This window comes from Clytia hemisphaerica, unplaced genomic scaffold (assembly GCF_902728285.1).
Source record: "Clytia hemisphaerica strain Z4C2 unplaced genomic scaffold, Clytia hemisphaerica genome assembly, whole genome shotgun sequence".
In the NCBI taxonomy this organism is placed as follows: domain Eukaryota; kingdom Metazoa; phylum Cnidaria; class Hydrozoa; order Leptothecata; family Clytiidae; genus Clytia; species Clytia hemisphaerica.
In genome coordinates, this window is record NW_027103564.1 from 1,298,877 (window position 1) to 1,325,368 (window position 26,492).

A 26,492-nucleotide genomic window follows, 5' to 3' on the forward strand; every position below is an offset into this window, starting at 1 on the left:
TTTTGACATGTGTTTTTTTGTTTGGTTAGGCTCCCGAAGATTTTTTATTTACAAAATTTTCCATCTTTTAACTCTCCTACCAATCTATAGATTGCACGAATCCCCTCTGATATGTGTCGATATATGGGATGCGCATCGAGTATAAAATTCCTGTCCGAGAGTTACCCACGTCTTTGTGTTTTTGAGTCTTAAAAACTTGATTAGCTTGATTGGTAAGTTTTATATATAAGAGAAATCTTTTTTCAATTTCAAAAATTTGAATTAAAAATTTGAATGACTCTAGGTTAATACAATATTGAACCTTTTTAAATAAGTTTGGGGTAACTCTCAGACAAGAATTTTATATAATATTAATTAGCTATGTATTTAGCTTCCCCTTTCTCAAAATATATCAGAGGCGATGCGTGAGTTAAAAAATGGAAAATTTTGTAAATAACAAATCTTTTCTTCATTCATACATATATACAGTTATGGAGACAAGGCACCGAAGAGTGTGATTGGACGAATTTTCTCAATATTTTGGATTCTTTCTGGAATCACAATTTGCTCAATGTTCACTGCTGCTTTGACGGATGCCATAACAAGTGCTGCAAACCCTACAGCTTCTGATATAACCCCTGGCAAAAAGGTATGTTTTAAAAAGACACTCCTGTGTCACAGACCCGTTTGCGCCCTTACCCACCGGGAAATTTGGCAAAAATTTTGTCCCCGGTGGGAAAATACCCTATAATTTCAGCCCAAGTAGAAAATTGACTTTGTTTTTATCCCTAGTTGAAATTAAATGGCAAGCAATTGCACTCTAAAACCAACTCCACTGGAATAATAGAATTTCTATCCCCATTGAGAATATAAAAATTTTAATTCCAAGGCTGTGAGCTGGGGCTGTGAGACAGGGGTGTAAAAAGTTAAATGAAACCTGTAATATTCAAAGAAAAGGTCTCGTTTTTTACTTCATATCAATTTTTCTAAGAATCAGTGTTCGGGGGGGGGGGGGGGTACTCAAGACAAGCCGGTTACCGTACATGTGGCACTTATAGGGTCCTTTTTCCAAGCTTCCCACAGTGCACTGTAAGTTTCCAAATGAAAAAAGATAAGAAAAAGTGCATTCTAAGGATGTAAAATTTGGAAAATCTGACCATGTTTTGCCTTAAAATGGTCATGAAACGTCGAGAAGTTGCATAAATTTTTCGCCGAAATTTTCTCTGTATTGTCCCGGGTCCGATTTCTAAAGTCTTATTTTGGGATGCACGTACGGTCGTCTTTGAATCGAGTGCTCCCCCTGGGTTTCTTTTTCTTATACTACCAAGTTAAAACTTTAACACTGTAATACTGAAAAAAAAGAACAACAGAGTAAAGCATTGGGGACACGAGAAGTTTTTTTCGCGTTGATGCAATGCAACATGCTCCATCCCACCAACACAAGAAAAAAAGTGGGTGATCTATGGTTTCTTTTAGCGTTTCATGGGACAAAAGGTGATAGGGAAATACCCAAAAGACACGCTCTGATTCTGTCCCAGGGACAAAAGTCAGAGGCTCAAATGTCATTAAGGGTTGTCGATTTCACTTTTATTGGTAAAAAGAAAAATGGGGTGGAGACACGAAAAAGCGTTTCAGGTTGGTGGGATGGAGCATTGCACCAACGCGAAAAAAACTTCCCGTGTCCCCAAGCCTTAATAACCTCGTCGCTCCTTGTTCTTCATAATAGGTTGGCATCTTGAAGAATCACTTATTCGAGGCCAGTATTGCACTTCAAAGAGGCGCTGAACCAAAAATATGTAAGTTAAAGTGTTGATCCGGAGAACTTCGTTTTTTCAACCAAGATTCTTCAGCCAGATGTATAGTCTGCATAGTCTGCTGCCGTCACCAGTTAGTAAGTGATTTGTTATCCATTGGAGATATAACTATGGCCATATATTTCGGTAGAAAGGGAGTTTCTCAGCAAAATAAAAAACAACGCAAGTAGTTTTAAGGTGCCTTAACTTAGGGTTGGAAGTTCTTTTATTTTTCTCAGATTTTTTATTTATTTTTGTGATTTTTTTTGTCTAGGTGTGAACTTGATTTTATCAAGTGACCCCTTGCATATGAATTCAGTTACTATAAAAATTGTTTTGCTATGATGTGCGGTTGTAATCTGTACTTTGTTTTTTAGTTCCGGATATTAGACAACTGTTGAATGTGTTCGAAGAAGAAGATTCACCTTTATCAGGTACTGTAATGTACTGAATAAAAGCCATTTATTTAAAGTGATAGCCAAATACTCTAAGATCCCGAATAAAGCACCCTCTTCTCACAGAATCGGTAGGACTTTTTCAGCCAGAGTGGATAAAATTAACGGACTGCAACTCAATGGGGATTGATATTCACATATCTTTACGAATGTGGATAATTTTCCACCGGGGAAGATATTTTGGCCATTTTTTCCAGGGGGAAGGGGTCACAGTGGGTCTGTGAGAAGGGGGTGTAACATAAACGTCCCCCCTGCTTATTAATTTTCGAAAATTTCTCGCCTCGTTTTCCTATGCAACTCCTATTTTAACAAACACATGCAGCCCATATTTTCCCAATCTCTGACATGATAAGTTAACAGACTAGTTATATAGTCTAACTTTTTATTCATCGTTTTAAAGGCATCTTAATGGACACATACACTGTAAGCTTTTACAACGACCAAGTGGAGAAATACAATACAAAAGAATATCTTTGGACATCAAGCCCTGTCAGTTATGGAGTTTTATACAGCACACAATCGGATAACACTTTTTTTGGTAAAGCACTTCGCGATAATGGAATGTCGATGAGAGCATGTCTGATGTATGCATCAGTTAAAAGTGGAAAAACAGTAAGTTGTATTTTTCTGGGCTCTAATGCAAAGTCATCCAATGTTTATCCTGCTCCATAAAACACAGTGTGTTGATTTGACCAAGACAGTAGAAAAAATTGATAAAAAAAACTTTTTTTAAGCTTTCGCAAACAAATGCCATATCTCAACTTACATTTAGATTTTTAGGCGAAATGATTAGGATCTTTTTCTCAAAACTATCAAAAGGTTCTGGAAGGAAAATGTCTTAAAACACTAAAATTTCGACGAAAAATGGCAAAATTTAAACCCGTTACCACAATTTATGAATATCTTTGGACATCAAATCCTGTTAGTTATGACTCATGGAGTTTTATACAGCCCACAATCGGATAACATTTTTTTCGGTAAAGCACTTCGTGATAATAGAATGTCAATGAGAGCATGTCTCATGTATGCATCAGTTAAAAGTGGAAAATCAGTAAATTGCAGTCAACTCTCTCTGTTAAACTCCCGCAGCTCTGACCCGCGAAATCGATGACGGTAAAAGTGCTGATTTACCTTCTTCCTCTGCTCGTAAGGATCTACCTTATCGGCCCTTTTTACACCCTTACGTCCTTATTGGCGTTATTTTTGGGCCTTTGGCGTAAAAAGGACCGGCGTAAAAAGGGCCGATAAGGTAGTCAAATTAGAACCTTCCGTCTCCGTCGCAGAAAATTACACATTCATAATAAACTTGGTAACGTGGATGAAGAGATTTCAAAAATATTTCATATCTCGACTTATTATTTCAGATTTTACGCCTTTTAGTTTTTCTCAGGAAAATTGAAGAGTTCTTTAGGGAAAATGTCTCCAAATCGAAACGTTATAATTTCAAAGAAAAATTCCTGATATCATAAGAGTTATCAAACTACTTTGTCTTGGCAGGCTTCGAAACGAAAACCCCTTATTTGAAGTCTATTGATTTTTTTTCGATTACTTTATGATAATCATGATTATTATGCTTTTTTTGTAGGAAATCGAGTACCTTAGCGGGGAAAAAATGTTTATCTCCGACATTTTATCACCCGACCGAAACTTTTACCCGATTTTTTTATCCCCAACCAAAATTTTACTCGATTTTTTCCCAAACCAAAATTTGAATCCAAATTTTTTACGCCTTTATTAACCGAAATTAGTGCTTTAAACGTCGAATTGCAAGATCTACTTTCAAGCTAGTGAAGGAAACCATTTCATTTGGACAATTTAGTCGGGTGGAAGTGACTAAATTATAAATTTGGTCCGGGGAAAAGTGATGAATTTGAAATTCTGGTCAGGGAAAAGTGACGGAAATGCCTCTAGGTGACGAAATTTTTCCCCGACTAATTAAAACCCCGACATTTTTTCCCTCATAAGGTAAATGTTTTGCAGTGTTTTTCCCTAAGCCCTTCTAACTTTTTCTTTTAATTACAGGCTACATTAAGCAGCAGTAGTGGTAACAACAGTATTTTGGATCACAACAGTGCATTGTTCCAGCCCTTCTTGTTCGCATGCCTTGGTTTGATCGCTGCCATCTTTATCTTTGGGTTGATCTATGAAAAATTAAGGATGGACAAAACCAAAAAGATTGCTAATGGTAAAATTCATACTCTACACAAATATCATACAGTTAATTTTCTCTAACCGAACTTTTACTATTCAACTCTCTCTAATTCGAACTTCTACTATTCGAATCTTTCTATAATTTGAAATAAAATAATTGTCCACACAACTAGGTAGAAATTGGTATAAGATACTTTCTATAGTTCGAATCTTTCTGTAATTCGAACAAAATTATCTTCTTCCCTTAAAGATCGAATTAGAAAGTTAACTGTATTCTTTTATACACTATATCTCGATATCTCAACTACTCACAGATTTCCTGTGGAAGTGCGTCTAGTCGACAAATCCGCCATGTCGTTTTCTAGTTTACCTCTATATAAGAGGTTCCCAACAGTTTTCGTGATGGCGTGATTGGCGTTTTTTCAAGTTCGTGATTTCGTGATTTAAGATTTTAAAGTACGTGATTGCGTGATCGGAGGAATCAGCGTGATCAACGTGATCGTGATAGAAAGAAAGTTTAACTCGTGATAACGTGATTTGGAATCCTTTGATTGTGTGATTGGGGGATTCGAAAGGTGGCTGGGGGGCCTCATTTAATTTACCTGATCAAAATAAGTCAATGATAGCCCAGCTAGCACACAACGTTGTTTCAACATTTATTTAAACCCCTTCTCATTTTTTCAGCCAGTTCGGGTTTTGGTTGTTGTTAATCGAGTGTGATGTTGGAATTTTAATGTTTTTGAGTGAGTTAGGAGAGATTTTTCAAAGTTTTTCAGAAAAATGCAGATTTTGTTGAATTTGATTGTCACTCCAAAAAACACGTCTTGACTCGATTTTAATTGACGTCAAAAAAAAAAAAAAAAATTGCTCCATTGCTCTCAAGTCAAAAAAATCAGTGGAGAAGAAAAAGATATCACTTTATTTTGCAGTGATGATTTCTTTTGATAATTTTTAGCTGGGGTAAAATTAGGAGTATAATATTTACCACTGGGAACGATATTTTAGCCAATTTTATCAATGGGAAGAGCCCACCGGGTTTGTGAAGAGGGGTATATTCAATGTAAGCGTGATAGTTGTTCAAGCAATTATTTTTACAGATGACAGTACTGAATCAGGGAAAGAACCACCAGCCTACCAACAGCCTACACAAGTGAAAGTTAATCAAGCTGAAGATGACGCATGGTCAGCTAAGAAAAAACAAGGATTAGTATTTTAAGGATGGATAACTAAAATAATGCACATGATATTTTTAATGAATGAACGACTGGATGACTTTGTCAAGATTTCGGTAACAAATGATGGGTTTAGTGACTTTTGCTATCGGTATTGCCAGCGATCAAAGAAAGATACCATGGTACACTGGGTTAGTATTTTAAGGATGGTTACGACAAAAACAATGCACATAATGTAATGTTTTGGTCGTTTACAATCTGAATGTAGCAATTACAGATTTCTTCAAATGATGGAAAATACAAATGTTTTAGGCAACCTGGTTGAGTAGATGAATTTTCAGCAACAATTGTGGAACAAGAAATCATCTCCATCTTTGAGTTACATGAAAAGAGAATGACTTCGAACCTCAACCCTTTCCGTACCCATATCAAGTATCTTTGACATGGGCTATATAATGTAATTCCCACTTAGAAATCGTCATTTTTGATCTAACTCGTAGAAATTGGATTGTGCTTCATGGTCAAGCAAAAGAAAATTCAAAAGTGTGTCTTTCCAGCGTGATTTTAAACTAAAAGTTCAAAATTAATGAAAAAGATTAACAAAAATCCACTTTTTTGAGACGTTTTCTGACCATTTTTGGTCAACGAGTGATCCAAGAACCTCCAAATTTGGTTCTGTCTTACTTTATTCTGTCCGTTTATCACTGGGCAACTTTCCATCATTCATCCAGGTCCGCGCAGAACTAGCGATTCTATTAAAAAACTTAAACGGTTAATGATAAATGTGATATATATGATATATATATACATGATACATAGTTTTAAGGCAATTTAAAACTTTATTTGTAAATATTTCCCGGGAAATTTTTTCCTGCTCAGTTCATTTTTGTAAGTTCTTATATTTTGCACCAATAATTTTTTGTCAATGTTTTAATATATATTTTGAAAAATTTGAAAAATGTAAATATACTGGATTTGAAAAACGTTAAAAAGTTTTCGCTCATTTCGCGAATAAAAATTAAGGTTAACTGATTCTTCTGGTATGATCAAATTAGGAGAAAATTTAAAACAATTTCTAAAAGTTTTTGTTAAACCAATAATCTTAAAGTCAATACTTTTCTATCTGATAATATTTAAAAAATATAAGAATGGTTTCCATAGCGACGAAAAGTTATCGTTAACTCAGTAAATCGAAAATCAAATCAAACTCGTTCCCATTCCTTGTTTGATTTTCTTGATAGGTATCACAATAGGTCTCACGTCCATCAGTAAAATCAAAAATTTGTCCAAGTGGCTCTGTGTACCAGATTGATATTTTCTCTCCCGAAATGTAGGATATCATAATAGTTCATGTCCCGGTAAACTCAAAACTCAAAAGTGGTGCAGGTGGCTCTAGAAACAACATTGAGATCAATTATCTATTGCCAGTTCGGCGCTTGGTAAGATATTGTATCACGACGTCCAACAGTAAATTTAAAAAGTGGCGCAAGTAGCTCTGGGTACAGCATTGAGATCAAGTATCTATTGCCGTTTCAGCAGCATTATCTTTGATGCTTTCTTCGTAAGCTGGAGGGGGAGTAACTGATCGATTATTTATACCATCCACTCTTTGGTGCTCCACTGAGAACAATTGAACAGGTGTTGACGAAGTTATAGGCGGGCTATCTAAAACGACAGAAAGAGATATTTAGACTACACACCCGTGGGGGGGCATTCGATTAAAAAGCGACCCCATACATGCGGCCCAAAATTAGGCCTTTGAAAAATTTAGCCAAATTTGAGCAAATTTGGGAGAAAAATCGACCCTTACAGTGCACTTTCTTGAAGATTTTTGACCGTTTTTAGGCAAAATACATGGTCAGATTTTCAAATACACCATTAGAGTGCACATTTTCTCATCTTTGCTCATTTCGACCCTTACAGTGCACTTTGAAAGCTTGGAAAAGGGATCCTTAAGGGCCGAACGTACGGTACGTCGTTTACCTTGAGCCACCCCCCCCTCCCCGGGACTATACAATATCTTGGCAAAAAATATTTGACAATATGGTTTTTGGCCGTAATGTATCCATGCTAGTTGGGGAAAATTAGAACACAGAAGTCAACTCATTCAATATGGGTTGGAGTTTAGAATTTTCTTTTTTCACAGCTTTTACAGTTTAAAATTCCGGTATCCTTCAAAGTTATAGGCCCCTTATAGTGTTTTTGTTTGGTGGTTTAGGCGTTATACCCAACGTTTACTATTTGGCACTAAATTGTTTGAAATTGAGTAATTCTATGATAAATGGTAATTCTTTTGCAGTCGAGTTTCTGTAATTCGACCCTCTATAATTCGAATGTCTCCTTATTTAAACAAGTTTTCTAGACCTCTTCTTTAAGTTGCCTTATAAACCTTACTCCATATCTCAAAAATTCCATAAACTCGAACAAATTTGTGTTATCCGAGTGTGTTGGAGTTATAGAGACTCCACTATGTACAACATTTTGTGATACCGTTCAATTTCTTTTCTAAATGGACATAGAATGGACGTATATTTCCTCTTACCTGGGAACGAGTTTTCATCTCGCATAGATTCATCATAGCTTGGTAATTTAATATTATGCAAACAAAATGGTGCTCCATAAAACAAATCACTATGGTCCCGCTGTTGCCTTGGAGACTCCTGATGACGTGTATCAGTTCTAAAGTTCCTTTTATTGGTTAAAACATATGCGATAACGAATATTGAGCAACATCCAACAAACACTGCCAGCGCTATAAGCCATAGTGGTCCAAGAAACACACCAACCATTAAAATTGCAAATGAAAGAAATATCGCTACTCCAGATGCACCACAAAGGGCACACAAAAATCTTTCTTTAGTACCTGCACTCATGACGTCCAAATTTAATACGTTCATGAAATTTCGGTTATCTACCAGTCGTCTGTTGGCAATAGTAAGGTGTCAATGCCACAATCCAGGGTTTCTCGGTTCGAACCCCTGCTTCTTCCGAGGATTGAAAATAATCAAACGACTATCTAAAAGGCCTAGTAGCCAGGTACCCTGAGTATCCAGAGGCCAAGTTTTCAAAGAGAAAATATTCAAGCTGTGTTACTCACAGTAGTAGCCAGGCTTTCCTGTATAGAAAATTTATAGCCCTGCAAGCATAAATGCTGACTGCACATGCACTAAAGCAGCTACACTATCCGTTTCAAGCAATATGTTTTTGAGTGATTGTTACTTTGCATCGTCATACATATGTTGTTTGAAGTGATTTGAATGAAAAGAAAGACAATTTATGTACTGAATAAATCTAATAAATTGATAAAACTTAAGGTAGTCTTTCATCATATCTATAGCAAGGAAACTTAGCAGCTAATTGGACTCTTAGTAGTTTCATCGCCGTGATTTTTACTCTGCCTGCATGGAAAAAAGACAACTCAATTAGCTCTTAAGCTATTGAAATTTGCACTGTGTTATCATTAGTTTCCTAATTACGTTAATGAGTTTAATTAGGCTCGTCATGGTGCTGCTAATTGGCCTAAATTACGTATTGTACAGAATACACTGATTTTTTAAAGAATTTTTTCGCGAGTAATCATGTCTATTTAGGTGTATTAGGCTAAAACATTTTTGATCTCCATGCATCAGCCCCTTTTGATGACATGGGGGTTGTTACTTTGCCTTTTGACAGACAATTTTGTTATATGTTTTTTGTAAACACGCTTTTGTAAACCTCTGTATCACAGACCAGTTGGGACCCAAGCCCCACTGGAAAATTTGGCTAAATTTCGTCCCTGGTTCGAAAATACCCTGGAATTTCAGCCCCAATGGGAAATTGACTTTGATTCTATCCTAATTCCAAACTCAATGTTAAAAAATTGCTTTCCAAAAGTATCCCCACTAGATATTTTAACATTGGAGCAATAGAATTTCTATTCCCATTGGGATTTCAATATGAATTATATTTCATCCCCACTGAGGAAAACAAACTCCACGGAGACAGGGGTGTACACCCCCGGGGGGGGGGGGTACTAGGGCAAGATGGGTTACGGGGATGCTCCGCTGGTCAGGGTACCTTTTCTAACCTCCACGAGTCCCAGGTAGGGTCGCAAAAACACCAAAATAGAAAAATCAGTCCCTCGTAGGGTGCCTTTTTTTGGAAAATTTGGGGAAAAAGTAGAAAATTTTGGAATTTCAGTCCCATTCAGGGTCACTTTTTTCGCAAATTTCGAGTCCCACGTAGGGTCCATTTTTCGAACCTCAGCGGAGCACCCCCGTCGGTCAACAAGGGTAGTACCCCCCCCGGGTGTACACCCCTACCGTTATGCTTAAAATGAAGGAAACAAATACAGTGTAGTCTCCGTAATTCGAACCTTTATAACTCGAATGTTTCCTTAATTCGAGAGAGTTTTCTGGCCCCTTCAGTTAACAATGCCTCATGAAGTTTGCGTTCCCCGTGCGTGTTCGAGTTATAGAGACTCCACTGTACTCTGAATACTGTGATTCCGACACAAGAGAGACTGTTTCGAAGAGCGAATGGTGGCAATTACATATACAAATATCTAGATTTAGAAGTAGCCCCTATCCACATTAGCCTAGAGTTAAAACTAGTCCATGACTCCTAACCCCCAACCTTCAAGAAAAATTATTGAAAGATGTCTGATGGAGGGCCTCTGCGTATAAATGCCTGCTGTAATATAACAAGCTTGGATGTGATGAGAACACAAGTTTATCATGTGTGCAAAGTCCGGTGTGATCATTTTAAGCGCTTTTTGGTGCCTATTTAACTGAGGGAAATTGTTGCTGTATAAAAAATAAACAAAGTAACATCAGCTCCTACCCTGAAGATTCCTGAGTGAAATATTTGTAGAAAGGTATAGACAGTCTGGTACAGGCAACTCTGTTAGCTAAAATGAATGAAAATTTACAAGTAATATAAAGTAAAACCCAGTTGTGCCATAAATGAACTATAAACACAAGGTTTATTTTCGTGTCATGCTTCGATGGGATGTTTCGATTATCAAGCAATGAACGCTAATGAAAACATCCAAGAAATTTTCCTTTCCAATAACATGAATTTCATTTTAATTGGACAGTTAAGAGTCGGAAGTAAATTTATTTGCGGTTTTACGGCAAATAGGACTTTCAAGTTTATACAGTTGAGTCTCCATAACTTGAACACGCTTGGTCAAAAACAAATTTGTTCAAGTTAAGGAAATTCCGAGTTATGGATTAAAGCATTGTTAACTAAAGGGGTAAGAAAACTTCGAGTTCGAGTTAAAGTAGAAAAAATTCGAGTTATACATTTTTGAGTTGCTCTGTGGTAGTTAATTTATCGTTTTGGCTTTCTTCATCCAGGGAAGAATTGGTTTATTCTAGAAATAGTCTGTACCCCCTATGTTGAGAAGGTGTGGCGTCCATGGTGATTTGGAAAATAAGAAATCCAGGGGGTTCGGTTTTTCAAGTGTAAAAATCTATAAAATAAGGTTAAAAATCCAGGGTGGTCAGTAATCCAGGGTGGGCGGTCCGAAAATTAAAAAAAATTCCAAGAGGGTCCTGAAAAATTGAAAAACAAAATAATCCCGAAAAAGATCTCTTCAACATAGAGGGTACGATTTTTTTCTGGAATAGCCAATTTCCGTCTATTTTTTTTTTGTGCAAGACAAAAATTATTCTGCACATAGACAGAATCTTAAGTAGTTGACTTTTGGTTAAAATTTGCTATAACGATCAAACCACGTTTAATAGTTTTATGATGAGGTGTCATCAGTCGAGAATTATTTTCCACAAATTTATCCTGTTTTATATAGTCAACATTTTATAGAAACCTTCACGTTTAAAAAACTATTTCCTATTTTGGCCTATTTTGTTTAGACGGTTGAGTCTCATAACTTGGGGAACACAAATTAAAGAAATTTTACGGAGTAAGGATTTTAAAGCATTGTTAACTGTATTGCAGCGTAAATTAGCTAAAAATTTTATTGGTGTCGATTGATATGGGCAGTGATTGATGAGGTAAACTTTGTATACTATTATCGCTTGTTTTAGTGGGTACAACGCCTCAAATAGACCTATCTCACTCAAAATCTAACAGTAGCTGAAGGAGCTCTTGGGAAGGCCTAGTTCTCGAGTCCGGGAGATATCCTTGTTAGTAGGGGCCACCCAGTCACACGACATTGAATATTGAATATCTAGTTTGAATCTGTCTAAAGTGACCACTGTTGCATTGGTGTCAAAAAGTGTCCGTCTTAAAGAAATGTCCGCTTCATACCATGTTCGCTTTAGACAGGTTCCACTCTAATTTCTTTCGTTCAAGCAATAAGCAAAAAACATCTCAAAGTATATAATTGTGCATGATGGTGATCAGTTTTACCTGCATAGCTATCATTGGTTTGATTTTTGTACATCCAACCTATGGCCAAGGTAATAATTTCCATTTAATACCCCTCTCTCACTGATCCAGTGGCCCCCGGCGTGCGAATCGAATTGAGGGGGCCAAAAAAATATGTCGCCCACCATGGTTGGGCGACGAAGAAAATTTTCGACTTTGTACCCTTATTTCATCCCTCTAAACGGTATATATAACTTTTTTTAAAGTAAAAAAAATTACTTTGCAAAAATATTGAGGGGGCCATGGTCCCCTGGCCCCCTCCCCCCGGTGACGGGGGCCATGCTGATCCAGTGAGGATATTTTAGTAGCCCGTGAGAAGAAGGGAGCTCTAAAATCTGATTAGATCGGGAAATGATTCTCAAAGGCGGTCAGGGACCCTATTTCAGCTTTTTTTTTTGCTCAAAAGCAAATTCATAATTTTGTCATAGATCCGTCTACTCAGATAGCACGCAATTCCTCAAGCTTGAAAAAATAAGGAAATGTATGGTGTATTTTAGTATAATATTGAATTGAAAAGACGCAATCAGATTTTGGAAAGTCTTTACCAATTATATTTTCTTCAATATGGTTCTGAGAAACAATATAGGAATAAAATTATTAAAGCTTCGTGTAGAATTTATTCTGGGCCAAAGGTCTCAAATCCACACAATCAATTAATTAATAAAGGGATTACTTAAGCATCACTGATTAGGTAAAACTGTTTTATTTCCCTTAATTATAACCTCTTAATAAGGCCAATACAGGGTTAATCGATCAAATTTCTTATCTTTTCTGCAAAAGAATTCATAATCAAGAAGAGAATATATCCTATTAAGTTTACAATTTTATTGAAAGTAAAATTCAAATTTTCGTCCTTTATTATCCCGGAGAAAAAAATTAAAAGTTAAAATCATATTGAGACTTTAGGAATATAACGTGATGTGTTTCAAAATTTAGAGTTCAGGCGAGACGCATATACACGTTTTTTTTTTAAAGAAACTGGTTTCACCAAGCAGCCTCAATGTTTCTTAAGGAATCGGCCTTTTGAGCCTTAAAGGGGAATTAACGTTTCAAAATTGTCAACAAATAAATTACAGATTCAAATAGAGCTCATTGAGACAATTTCAAATATATATGGTTTATAGGGCTTTACTCTTCTACATCCGGAATAAGAGTTGTTTGAAAATTCCCTTGCGTAGCTATGGATACGAAAAATGTGACGTAGCATACGCCCTGTGTTTCTCTTTTTTATAAGGGAAGAGTGGTGAATGATGATTTAAAATGCAGTTTTTGAGTTTCTTTTTACCGTTAGAAAGTTCACTGCACCTTTGGAATACTAACTAGACTCTCCTAGTATTATTTCTTCAACGTTTTGCTATAACTACTCTAAAAAAGATTAATTTCTTATGTTTTTTTATCTCTTTTACAACCAAATAGAGTGTAACAGTAAGAATAGTTGGAGCACATGTGACGTCACAAAATCAACAGAGGGGGAGTTTTTCTCCATTGTAGAGTCAAAATTGTGAGAAATTAAAGATTGAATAACTCAATGAATAAAAGACATTATGAAGTGGTTCTTTTTTTGTTCGATCACATTTTTCTTCCTCTTTAATGTTTCGAAAAAAAATCTCAGGGTTAATTCCAAACGTTAATTCCCCTTTAAATGTTTCTTACATGTTTCTAAACTTTTTGACATAATCAGCCTCATGGAAGGCTGGATTGGAAGGTTCTTAAAAAAAACGAATTAAAAAAACGTCATTTTCTCATTCTCAGCCTCAGCATGTTTCTTAGATGTTTCTTAGTTTTTAGGCATTCTGAGCCTCATGTTTCTTAAAAGTGTGTTTTTTTAAATAAAAAAAACGTGTATAGCACTCGAACGATACTCGTGAGGCCGAACACGACCTTTGGTATGCTCTTTCGAGCTACTTGGAGATTTTGAACTTGAAAAACTCCCGAACAAGACCTGAAAATGCCTGCGCGTGTTCGGACTAAGTTTTTTGAGACAAAAATCCAAGATTTTGTGGCCTGAACATGACCTGAAAATAATCTGGGTATGTTCAGGTCATACCGTTGATCGTGGTCGAACCTGATTTTAATCTGCAGACTCTCGCTTATTCGAACTTCTATTATTCGATTCTTTTTATAAATCGAACATGTTACTGGCTACTATAGTCCGCGTCAAGGAGAAACCCTCTTAAAATACTTTCAATAATTCGAATCTTTCTGTATTTCGAGCAAATAAGATTCCCAGTTCGAGATCGAATAAGCGAGAGTCAACCGTACTACCACACCCTAGGATTAAATACATCATCTTCATGAATTAAACAGAGTAACTTAATTCTTTCTCCAGGACCATGTGGCGGACGATTATGCTTGGAATATACAAGTGGAGTTATCAAAGAGAGTGAAGATGGAGGTTATAACTTCTTGCAAACTAAAGGTTAGTGGTATTATTTTGAACGTCCCCAGCTGGCACACAACGTTGTTTCAACGTTCATCTAACGTTGTGGACGTTGTGAACGTTAAATAAACGTTGGAACAACGTTGTGTGCCAGCTGGGTCATTTCTAACATTGCGTTTTAGAGATGTTAAGGTAGAGGTTGAACATCAGGAATGCTAATTTTGCGAGGAACTGGAGCCATGTTATCTAAGTAAGAGGAGGTTGAAATATCAGTCATCTTGAATAAATGAAGATTGACTTTAACTCCTGCAGTACTATAGGAAACTGAAAATTTAAAGATTTTTTTAAACCACCGTGTATAAACATAATGTTTTGCTTTAGCCAAAGCAAAATAGGTTATGTTTGGGTTCGTTGGAATGCTCTTTTTAAACAATCTCTCTATTTTAGCGTGCTACTTTGAATTAAGTTTTTAATCGGTAAGAATTCTCCACAAATAAAAGAAGTTTAGCTTGGCAATATAATGAAAGAGCTGAAACTGTATGAATATTTCTATTCTTACGTAAAAGGTTACGATTTTATGATCGAGTTCAGTTTCACGACATTCAACTCACGCGAAGAGCTTGTGGAGATGGTAGTCAAGCACAATGAAGATGTTTTGATTTCTGGAGATAGAAGACGTTTTCGAAGTCTTTATTCTAATCTCAAATCAACAACCGGAAGATATGGGTAACACTTACAAAGTTAATTTTTTCTTCATCGTATTTTATTTCTGCTGGTCAATTTCACCTTTTGGTCTCTCAAGTTTACGTTTTGCTACCTTTCGAGAGATTCTTCTACCATCATTGGGCTATTCAAGAAAAAAATTGTTGAGAAGGTCTCTTTTAGGAAATGTGGCTCCCTGGATTTTTTTCAATTTTACAGGAACACCCTGAATTTCTGACCTCATTTTACTGACCACCGTGGGTTTTCACCCTCATTTTTACTGACCAACTTGGATTTCCCACCTCATTTCATTGACTACCCTGAAATTTTACACTCGAAAAAAAAGACCACCCTGGACTTTTTATTTTCCAGAACACCCTGGACGCCTCCTCAACATAGGTGGTACAAACTCTCTTTGGAATAGCCCATCGGGCAATGTAGAGGACGTTTTCTGCGCTATTGTACTAAGACCTTCTGATGACCCATAATCATCAAGTGAAATTTCGCTATATTTTGATTTTGGTTTTGTACATCTTTTTTCATTTTGCTCATCTGAGGTTTAAGTAAAATCTTTTGGATGCCACCAGTAGCGGATCTAACGGGGACTCAAAATTAATGACGGCGTATGTTCATTTTTTTATATGGGATTAGGATAGCTACAACATAACCCACCCCCCTCAGATCCACCACTGGGAACTGAAAAAAAAAAGATATAAAGTTAACAAATTCTAATTTCCTGGCTGATTTTAGCAATCAATTTGGGGCTTCACAAAGAAGTTTTCGTTAAGTTTCCGCATTTATTTTGTTTAGTTCATACCTAACAATAGATGGCACGTTTGTTTTCCTGTTGTTGAATATGAATGACAAATACGCTGAAGGGATATACACCATCACAGCTTTCTACAAAACAAAATTCTCGAAGAAAGGGGATGAGCATTTTGAACAAATGAGATTTAGTTTTGGCATTAAAGGTGATAATGTTAAATTTTAATTTAAAAACGGTTAAGTTCACCAAAAATCTTCCAGGAACATTTTGTAATTTCTCAGAGAAATTCCACGTGTTGCGTAGACAGAAGGGGGCAAAATTTGTGAAAGAGACACGTCTAATTATCTGTCATAAAAATCTGCTCTCCTGTCTACGTTACTGGGTACGCTGTGTTGTGCTACTTCTTTACGGTTTGGAAATCTTCTATTATCACATATTTTTCTCGTCAATTTCTTCTAGTAAACGGTGGATATACCCCATGGACAAAATTTGGTAAATGTAGCAAAGAATGTGATGTTGGACAAATGCGAAGAAGTAGAGAATGTACGAATCCAGAACCAAAGTTTGGTGGACTCGATTGCCGACATCTTGGACCAAAAGCCGATCGTTTTCCTTGCTTCAATGTTCCGTGTAGCAATTGTAAGTTGGTTATATTCTATAGAATATCTACCTTTGCAAAAATAGTATAAGTCAGTATCCTAAGTAAAGTCGTACGGTGTGACAGTATCAGTCCTTTTTCTGTCGGCGTTCCGGTTTTTGAAGAAAAATATGACGGTATTTCGGTGTTGGCGACCCCCGGATGCCCTCCTAAGTTAAAACTAATCCATCTCTAACTTAAAATGACCGAGTGGCCAAGTGGTCAAAGGCATCCAAGTGTTCTCGGAACGTATCTCCGCTCTTGCTAATATTCCGTAAAGTTCATAGATAGCCAAACCAGGTGACCGTGCAAGCCGTGAAAACAATCGATAGAATGCCTTAAAAGCTCTAGATTAGTGGACCACCCATGTAAAATAGACTCTATCTATCCATCGTATAATTTCATTTTTCAGTGCAAATAGTTAAAGATCCTGTATTGGAAAACTTCAGTATTAAATCGAAGAAGAAACGTGACATTTCACTTTTGAGTATGTTGGAATTCGGATTCCATTGTTTTATTACGCCATCGGAGAATGTAAACGACGAAACAAGGATGTCATTGGCCATTCCTGCAAAGTAAGGTTTTTTGGATCGTATAGGGATGGTCAGATCCAGGAATTATTATACGCTTGATATACAAGTGATTGAATTTTTCTGATTTCTAATTTTCTAGAAATGTCCGATAGCACCCCTGTGTCACAGACACGCTGGGACCAACACTGGAAAATTAGGCCAAAATTTCGTCCCCCGGGGAGAAAAATAATCAATTTGTAAATTGACTTTGATCATATACCCGTTCGAAATTCAATGTAATAAACTGCACTCGAAAACCGTCCCTACTGTATATTTCAAACTTAAAATTGAATTTTGATAGAGATTTTCATCCCAACCGTGTGAAAAAGTTCCAACGAAAAATACGAAAAAATAACGTTAAAACGTATCAACAGTAACAGGGAAGTCAATACGTAGGTTGCAAAATCTGAAGACAAATCACGTTTTTACTCGAAATCTTTATGTGCTTGTTACATGACATTTATTTCTGATTGGTTCGAATTTATTGACACTAATAAAGTTATCAGATGTAACTTGTAAAGCAAGTAACAAGGGAATAAAATCACGTGAACTTTTTCGAGTAATCACATGTTTTGACTGTATTGATATAATTTTGCAACCCGTGTATTAAAGTTTGAAAAAAGTTTATTTATTTTTTTTTCAATTTTAGGATCTACAGTGTATCAGATGGTGATTCAAGGGCTTTATTACAAATGATACATATTATTACAAGACGAAGCTTTCAGATTTATCTCCATTGTAGTTTAGCTCCCTGTTCAACTCAAAAGTGTGAGAATGGTTCGTTTATTACAAAGCAGATTGCTAAAGGAAATATTGGTGTCAGTGATATGCGTCTATCGGTTGATATTGATGGCTAATATTAAATTGATGGTTAATAAATGTATAAATGGATATAAATGGATAAAATTGATATTTCTTTCATATTTGAATTTCTCAGCAATCTAGGTTTTTTAGACAGTTTTTCGATTGTTTTAAGTGGGTCCATTGTAGGCGGAATTAGCTTTTTTTATAGCTAATCTTAGGGAAGGTGCAAGTATTCGTACTAGGAATCCTGGTTTGTGACGCTATCGCCTTTAGACACTCTATCATCACTCCAATACAGTAGATCCTTGTATATACGAACTTCTATTAATTGAATCTTTTAATCTTTTAATTTTTTAAAGAAAAATAAATTTTGATTTGAGCTCTGCCTTGGTATAGAGATTTTGTCATCACAAATAACTGATGTTGTTGATTAATTGAATCTTTCTATGATTCCAAATCCCATCAAAGAGAAACCCTCTTAAGGTCTTAAAATGCTTTCCATAATTCGAATCTCTCTGTAGTTCGAACAAATAAGGTTTCGCTTGAGTTCGAATTAATGAGAGTCAACTGTATATTATCAGTTCCATGCCACTTATTTTTCTAGTAATTATCTTCATTGTATTTAATATGTGAATCTTATCGATTTAGTTGAAGTTTTATCTCTCTAGAAATAAATATATTGTTGTTGTCACATTATTCCTTTCCCAGCCGGCACACAGCGTCAAAACAACGTCCATGTGACATTCATAACGTCCAAATAACGTTATTTGAACGTTAAAATAACGTTGTGTGCCAGCTGGGTTACTATCTCGTTTAGCCCCTAGACTCGAGTCCTTTCCAGACATGCAGCCACACCCTAAACTGTGATCTGGTTGCCCAAAATATGAAACCTAAGGTTTGGCCCGTTCGCCACAGGGGTGGCTCAAAATAATGGAATCGATGGTGCTGATCAATGTAATGTTAATTTAATTTGACTGACGAAAATCAGTCATTTATTTTCGATGATTAAAAACACATCAGACGGAAATGGCTTGTCATTTTTCATTTCAAAATACATCAAAATGACGGTTTACACCCACCTATTTAAAATCCCCCCTGTGAAAATATAACCTTTTCCCTTTACCCACAAAACTTTTCTCTAAAACATTTACGTTGTATAGGTTTATAATACCATATCTTTGCTCTGCAGCACACCAAATTTCAGAGTCAAACAAAGATAATTGAGTTTGAATTCACAATCCTCAAATAAGAGAAATCAGAAGTTCATAGTTCCAGAGATACCTTTCATACTGGAGAATGCAGTGATGAAATCAACCGTACTGGTGATCATGTCAATGGTGAATATGTTCTGAAGATCGTGGATCCAAAGCTGCCAGTGAAAACAATGCTTAAAAAAAATGTTTCCTCGTAACATTTGATGATTATTTTTGTTATTGTGGATACTGTTGATTGTACGAAGGCATCCACTAGCACTATCAACTACATTAAGTTTTCACAATAACCAACAATTCTGCCATCAAATTCACCTATGACCATCAACTACATTAGGACCAGCATCTTCATCAGAACCACCAAATTCACCAACACAATCACCAGAACCACGTAATTTGTTCTAGATTTGAAACTATTGTATTGCAGCGTCAGATTTTTTATGACGTATTGTTTTGAGAAGTTCCCCCTCTGAGAGTAACGTAAATAAAGCCTGGGATACATGGGAACGAGGTTGCTGCTCTAATAGATTCACAAGAATCATTATATTTCCCACCCATTCAGGCAGAAATTGGCTTATTTTCGGACAGTTTTCGAGGTATTATCTAAGGGAAGTTTTTTTGGGTCAAATACAAGAGAAATTGGAGACATACCTTAGAAAATGATAAAGATGGTGGAAGGGTTAGAGAAAACTAAATCTCGTCCTACTAATTTTCAGGAAAAAAGGGAAAATTTCATCTTTCCGCTCCTTGGAATATCGAAATTTGGTGAAATCCCAATTAATAATCATCCTATTTTTCCTTCTTTCTAAGTCCACTACTCTTAGGTTCCAAATGCACACCCCCCACTTGTTACTTCGAAAATTTCCCCCCCATTTATTTGGAACCTAAGACTAAGTCGGACTGAACCCGTCAGCTTGCAACTCTATCGTAACCTCCGAACATGAGTTGCATAAGATGATGTATTATTGCTTTATTTTATAATAGATTAAACATTCTCTATAAAAAGATTACTTCAGATTATTGTCCCAAAGCCAAAACAATGGTTTTTCCAGTATCAATTATTGAGAAAAAAGTCACATGAAAAAATTAAAATCATAAATATTTCATGATGTAACGTAGAGAGTAGTCAAAAAAATCAACTTTTACACAGAAGAGGTTTTTTTTTTTACTATCATAACTTCTGAGGGTTTTGTATGATCACATTTTTTCGGACAATTTTTTTTAACTTTGTTAGAAAAACTTTATAATGTATGGCATAGTAGGTGGTTTCAGTTCAGACTTGTTTGCCGAACTTATGAGCGGAAGAGATTTGTAAAGTGTAATACACATTTTCAACCATAGCCGCCAATTGCCGCGCGGGTATTTTTTTGTCCGTTTTACCACCCTAAAACCATATCACAGTCTTTTTTTCGCACCTATAGACAATAGAAAAAGGTGTCAAAAAAGGATTGGATCGAGTATATGGGGAATAATTAAATAATTAAGTGGCACGTGTCTGATCGCGTGACTACGGTCGAAAAAGTGTATTTCATTGTCTTTTAAGGAGCGTTGCACTCCTTCGCATGTTTCCGACATACTTGCTCTATTGTCTTAAATGCGCCAGTGTATGCTAGAGTGTTACAGTAGAGTCTCCAGGACTCCGCATGACTTGAACCATTAATACACAATTTCGCCTGAAGCCGCTCGGGCAAGGCAGAGCGGCGCAAAAAAAGAACTGAAACGGTTTTAGTGGGATACTCTTAGGTGCCAAATAAACGGCCCCCCCCGCTTGTTAATTTTTCGAAAATTTTCCAAACCCCCCCCCCCCCCCCCGGACCTTATTAGGACCCCCCCCCCCGTTTATTGATTTTTAAAAATATTCTCAGCTGTCAATGAGAAGGCCCCTTATTTTGCTCTAAATAGCCTGATTTTGGCCTATATTTACCTTATTTTTGGGTTTTCAGAAGTACAATTTCCAACCCCCCCCGGCAATTAGGTTCCGCCCGGTTATTAAAATCTCAAAGATTTTCCAACCCCCCCTTTTATTCCAACCCCCCCGTTTATTTGGCACCTAAGAGTAAATAAATAAAAACAAACATAAGCAAGAAGCAATAGTTCCATTTATACTGAGACAGAGAAATCGTCTGGGACGAGTAGTTTGTAAAATGTGATCTGTGGAGGAGATCCTATTTATTGAAACATGAATCGAAAGCACACTCCTCCATAATGCTCATTTTCTAAATTGCTCGTCTCAGACAAATTGCTCGTATCAGTATAAATAGAACTATTATGACACTGCAGAGAAATCTCATCAACTTTCCTCTTTGAAATTATTTTAAAAGCCATCCTTTTGTAGTTTTAATTGCGGTAATGATTGCTTAATTATGTCTACAAAGTGTGATTGCTTTTTTGATTTTTGCTTATATTATGAAATTACTGCTTTTATTACTGTTTTTGTTTGTTTTGATTTTTTCCAATAAAATTGAACTGATAGCAATAGTGTTTATGTGCTACTGTAATGAGACTGCTGGCGGGATTGAAGGAGATTAAGCTAGAGAATATAAAGACAAACTTGTGATTTATGGCATTTATAGAGACTTGTTTAAAAGGGTTTGTTACCTTAACGGACCAGAAAACTTGTTCGAGATGAAGAAATTCGGGTTATAGAGGTTCGATAAGTTTTTTTTTCACCTGATCGATTGACATTTTCTTACAATTTGCCATGTGATTGTCGGGTGCTAATGATTAACCCAACTGACACAAATGGACCAATGATTTGGCCAAATCTTTCTCTTTTTGAGTCTTGGGATGCGCAGTGCTCACCAAAGTTGTGAGACAGGGGTGTGTGAGAATATCTTCTTCACGTTCTTTTGTCATAAAAGAAATCATTTTGACTAATAATGGGTTAGTCAAGGTAAGTGGGTGTGGCCCTAAAAGTAAAGGGTCCAGGCAACTAAAAGTGCACTTTAAAGGTCGATTCTTGATATGCACCACTGCAATGACTTCACGAAATTATGCAACTTTTCTATCTTTGTTCCACCGTAATGAGTGCATATCATGAATAGGAGCGACCATTTTCATATTCTTACCCAAATCTATAGAGTCTATAGAGTGAACAAATAACACAATGGAAGGAACATATGAAGTTAGATCGCCGCCAAAATTCGATCCTTCAAGTCGTCTCGTCGTACTAGAAGTCGTCCCGTCGCAATTTTTGGTAGTCGAATCATCCCAAGTTTCAAGTCGTCCCGTCGCACTAGAAGTTCGCAGGTCGTAAATTCTTTTAAGTCGAACCATAACAAGTTTCTAGTGGTTCCTATCAGAAGTTAACTCGTCGGAACTTTGATATATGTTCCAATCATGTACGTTTAACTGTTTTCATAAGTGTTCATGTCATCCATCAGGTATATTATGGAGATAAAAATATAAATTCACATTGTTTTCACATTGTTTTCATAATTATTCAGAGAAAAGAAAACTGGACCCAACATTGCACACAATAATCAATAACTTTTTATAGTTTTTAAGCTCTAATCAATAAGTAAAATCAATAAGTAAATTTCCACACGTGTGTTTCCACCAGCTTCCATTTTGATCATTGAAGTTTTCCCTGGATGAGCTCTGCACGTGCACAAAAACTGCACACCACACGAACATAACATTATCTCCGACATCATCCGACTTATCTCTACAATATTTCGATTTTTGATATACGAAACAATAAAGTTTTTTTTTGGAATAGCCTAGAGTCCAACTCTTTTGGATGAGTCGACTGCCGAAATTTGCGACGAGTCAACTTCTGAGGCAACGACTCGACTTAAAATTTGGAATGTTTTGACTTCCAAAAGATTCCGACTTGCGAACTTCTAATGCGACCTGCAGACTTCTAGTGCGACGGGACGACTTCTAGTACGACGGGACGACTTGAAGGATCGAATTTTGGCGGCGATCTAACTTCATAGGAACAAAAACAAAGAAAATAGTTCAAAATTCGGCTAAATTGCCTAGAAATCTAAGTTAGTTTGATTCAGTCACCAGGATAAATCTGATTGTAAGTTGTTACTAAACGGCAGTATTTCAAAGCAAAATTTAGTCTTTAAAGCGCCGAAACTGCTATATTCCCAGCTGGCACACAATGTTGTTTCAACGCTCATCTAACGTTATGGATGTTTTGAACGTTAGATAAACGTTGAAACAACGTTGTGTGCCAGATGGGTTGCCATTAATCGTGTTTCCTAGCCTTGTGAAAACGGTTAACTAAGCTAGCTAAATATTTCTCTTTTTTTTTATAGTCACATACAAATTAAATTTAGAAATGGTTGAAACGAAAGCAGAGCGAAACTGTTCTTTTTCTACTTGTGGTGAAAATTCCAACGATACTGATACCATCATCTCTGGACAGCCTCATGCAGAACGTTTGGTAAAGGAAGAGGACCAAGAAGTATCCACTAAATATAAATGGTACAATGTCAACACTGAATTTCTACCTGCTAAAATATGCTATTTCACCGACTCTGCCAAAAAGCTGACTTATCTACCAAATTTGATTTTGTTTTTAACAAGCTTGGGTTTGTCGAAATCGGAAGCTGGAGTTATTTTGGGATTTAGGTATGCATTATTTTTTTTGAGCTAATATACACGATATGTGAAAATAGACTAGATCACAAACTAAAATCAGTATTCATTATTTACAGCGGGGGAAAAACCTATTTTGAGTATAATTTTCCACAGGGAACGATATTTTGGCCAATTTTTCTAGATGAAGGGGCCCACCCGGGTGTCTGTGGGAAAGAGCTGTAGTGTTTTCAAAACGAGGCAGCTGACGAGGCATTAACTTCAACTTCTTTAAATCCTCGAAATTGGCTCTTCCAGAAAATGTTCGTGTATGGGTTGTGGGGGGGGGGGGCGGTTTGTAGGGGTTCAAAATACCGTTTTCCCATCACGATTTTTGCTGAATCCAAAAATCCCGAAAATTGAAAAAAATAATAACACCGTCACACCAGTTTGTAGAGGTTAAAATACCGACATAATGACAAAAAATAAGGCTAAATACCGTCACCGTCTGATTTTAAAATACAGTTTTCCCGTCACCTTTTTCGTCAAATCTCTTAATACCGATATATTGTTCGGGGAGTAGTGATAAATTTGCCTAGGGGGGGAGGGGGACATACTCTGTTTGGGATAAACTTGCTTGCTTTGTGTAGAGTTACTAGTAAGTTTTGAATGTCCGAGGGTTCAACTGATGCTTGTTCCGGGAGTTAGACCTGCTGTCCAGAGGGTCGAGGGACACAATGTTCGGGAGGGGGGGGGATTTCCAAAAAGTGCTGTATCCTCCACCCCAATGTTCCAATTTTTTTTCTGGAAGAGCCCAATCTATAAAGCATAGAACAATGTGTTCACAAAATTCCTCTTTATACTTTTAGCACACTTGGAACTATCCTCGGCGGTCCATTCTGGGGTATGTTGGCAGATAAATGGAAAAGTCATCGCCTTATTATATTTATAATCGCCTTTGCTTCGTGCTTTACAATGTGTTGTCAGCCATTTGTTGCCCTCCATGTGGCAAATCAACCAACAGCAAATAGTTGTAAATCAGTAGTTGCTAAGACAACTAATTCAACAGTGTTTCATCATAATCATACAGATCAATTTTCCAAGGTTAACAACGTGACCGTATCGATCCTTGATCAAAACCTAACAAACTTGCTTAAAACACCTTCGAAAACATTAACCAATGGCAACAATGATGAGACTACAAACAATCATGATTCAAGATATGGGAAATTATTCTTCGTCTTCCTATTCCTTGCCTTTGCAACATCTTTTACTGATAACAGCATTGCTGCTTTTATTGACACGGGAACTGTTCGTAAAATCCAGTTATCCAAAGGTAGAAAAGTAATCTATGGAAGACAACGTACTTTATCTCCTGCTGGTGCAATCATTGGCAACATAAGCAGTAACCTGTTCATCCAATATTTTCCTCAAGCTTCGATTTCATGTTTCACAGGAATGTTTCTATGTTATGCAGTGTTTTCGATTGCTACCTTAGTGTCGTTAATATATTTGTATGGCGATCTTAATTTCAATGAAGACTTGAAAAATAACAGTAAAGATGACAATGAAAGTGAAAATGAGCACATTTTCAAACATGCTGAAAAAGATGATGATAATGCCGTTACTGAGGACGTCTTTGAGAAGATCGGATTGAACAATGTTACGAATAGTCGGTCAAGTTTCCGAAGGACATTAATCAGAACCATATCTAGAGTTGATATCATCTTTTTGTATTTGACAGCTCTGGTGTTTGGTATTTCAGCATCTTCTATGTTAAGTTTTCACTATTTGTTGTTAAAAGATTTAAATGCTGATTCGATTTATTACAGTTTGATTACAATGGCCGGAGCTGTTGGAGGAACATTAGGATTCTTTTACACCAATAAAGTAATAAGGGCTCTAAAAACATGGAAGACCTTGATTCTATGTTCAGTTTTGCAAGTTGGATGTCTGCTAACGTATGGTTTATCAAATGCTCCTTGGATTCTTATTGCAGTTCGACCATTTTTCGGTTTTGCATTTTGTACCATTCTAACTACATGCTTATCTTATCTAAAAGATCATTGCCCCGTTGACGTTATAACAACCACAGTATCAATATGTTTAATCTTATTTTACGGAGTTGGCCCTGGAATCGGACTAACAATCGGTGGTAGAATTTATGAGAATTATAATGGCAAGACTTTATTTTGTAGTATGTCTGTTTTGGTTTCATTTTGGACTCTGGTTATCTTTGGCTATATCATGATGTCTTCAAAAAGATCTGGTGAATTAAAAGTGGAAGATGATGAGAAAGTTATGTTTAAAAAGAACAATGCTTGAATGTTAACTTAAAATACATAATCCAAGTTGAAATATTAACCTTTTTTTCAGGACGAGAGAAATTCGTTTTAATGGGTACAGAACTCGAATACTTAAAATTTTCTGCTCTTTCCAAAGGTAACTAGACAGCTCTTTGAAAGGCTTAGTTCTCGAAATATATAGGTTTGAAGTATGGTCTTTAGTATGTGTAACTTAGTACCCACACGTCCGGAATGGGTTAACTCTTTGTTGAGATACAAATAATTGTTCAGATACACGTTTTTTTTATTAGAACACCTAAAATTTGGCTGAGCCTGGATGTGCTTATTTTTTTTTAGCAATTTTCAGCCTAAAATGTTCTTAAATGCGTTCTTAATTTTCAGACTACTCTAAATTGATAATATCATGCAAAATAAAGAGCACTTAAAATTGGTACAATTTGGACTCTCGATTTTAAAAAATCCATGCCTAAGTTGGGTTAAAACTGCTTGAAAAGAGGAAAAAATTGTAGTTTCTTGTCATTTTTTTCCGAACTGAGGCTGGGCATGTTCTTACGATGTTCTTAATTTTTTGACGAATTTCGGCCTCAATGTTCTTATAAACTGGGTTCTAATAAAAAAAAGAACGTGCATGTATGTAGAGTTTATCCTTTATCATTGTA

General features: G+C 36.3%; 3 protein-coding genes across 3 annotated transcripts; all 3 read left to right on the forward strand.

Annotated features, from left to right (window-relative positions):
- The first annotated feature begins 459 nt into the window (after window positions 1–459).
- Window positions 460–5,630, forward strand: LOC136800921 (uncharacterized). Its single transcript, XM_067057533.1, has 6 exons — window positions 460–628; window positions 1,706–1,775; window positions 2,150–2,206; window positions 2,628–2,839; window positions 4,250–4,412; window positions 5,476–5,630. Exons 1-6 carry the CDS (start codon window positions 551–553, stop codon window positions 5,592–5,594), a joined length of 699 nt encoding a protein of 232 aa, XP_066913634.1. The 5' UTR covers window positions 460–550; the 3' UTR covers window positions 5,595–5,630.
- A 6,233-nt stretch (window positions 5,631–11,863) lies between these two features.
- LOC136800922 (uncharacterized) lies at window positions 11,864–18,175 on the forward strand. Its single transcript, XM_067057534.1, has 7 exons — window positions 11,864–11,954; window positions 14,252–14,341; window positions 14,869–15,028; window positions 15,815–15,975; window positions 16,230–16,409; window positions 16,820–16,982; window positions 17,629–18,175. The coding sequence occupies exons 1-7, from the start codon at window positions 11,885–11,887 to the stop codon at window positions 17,834–17,836; spliced, it is 1,032 nt and encodes a 343-aa protein (XP_066913635.1). The 5' UTR covers window positions 11,864–11,884; the 3' UTR covers window positions 17,837–18,175.
- Window positions 18,176–23,269: 5,094 nt separating this feature from the next.
- Window positions 23,270–26,079, forward strand: LOC136800924 (major facilitator superfamily domain-containing protein 6-like). Its single transcript, XM_067057535.1, has 2 exons — window positions 23,270–23,581; window positions 24,397–26,079. The coding sequence occupies exons 1-2, from the start codon at window positions 23,289–23,291 to the stop codon at window positions 25,850–25,852; spliced, it is 1,749 nt and encodes a 582-aa protein (XP_066913636.1). The 5' UTR covers window positions 23,270–23,288; the 3' UTR covers window positions 25,853–26,079.
- Window positions 26,080–26,492: the final 413 nt, after the last annotated feature.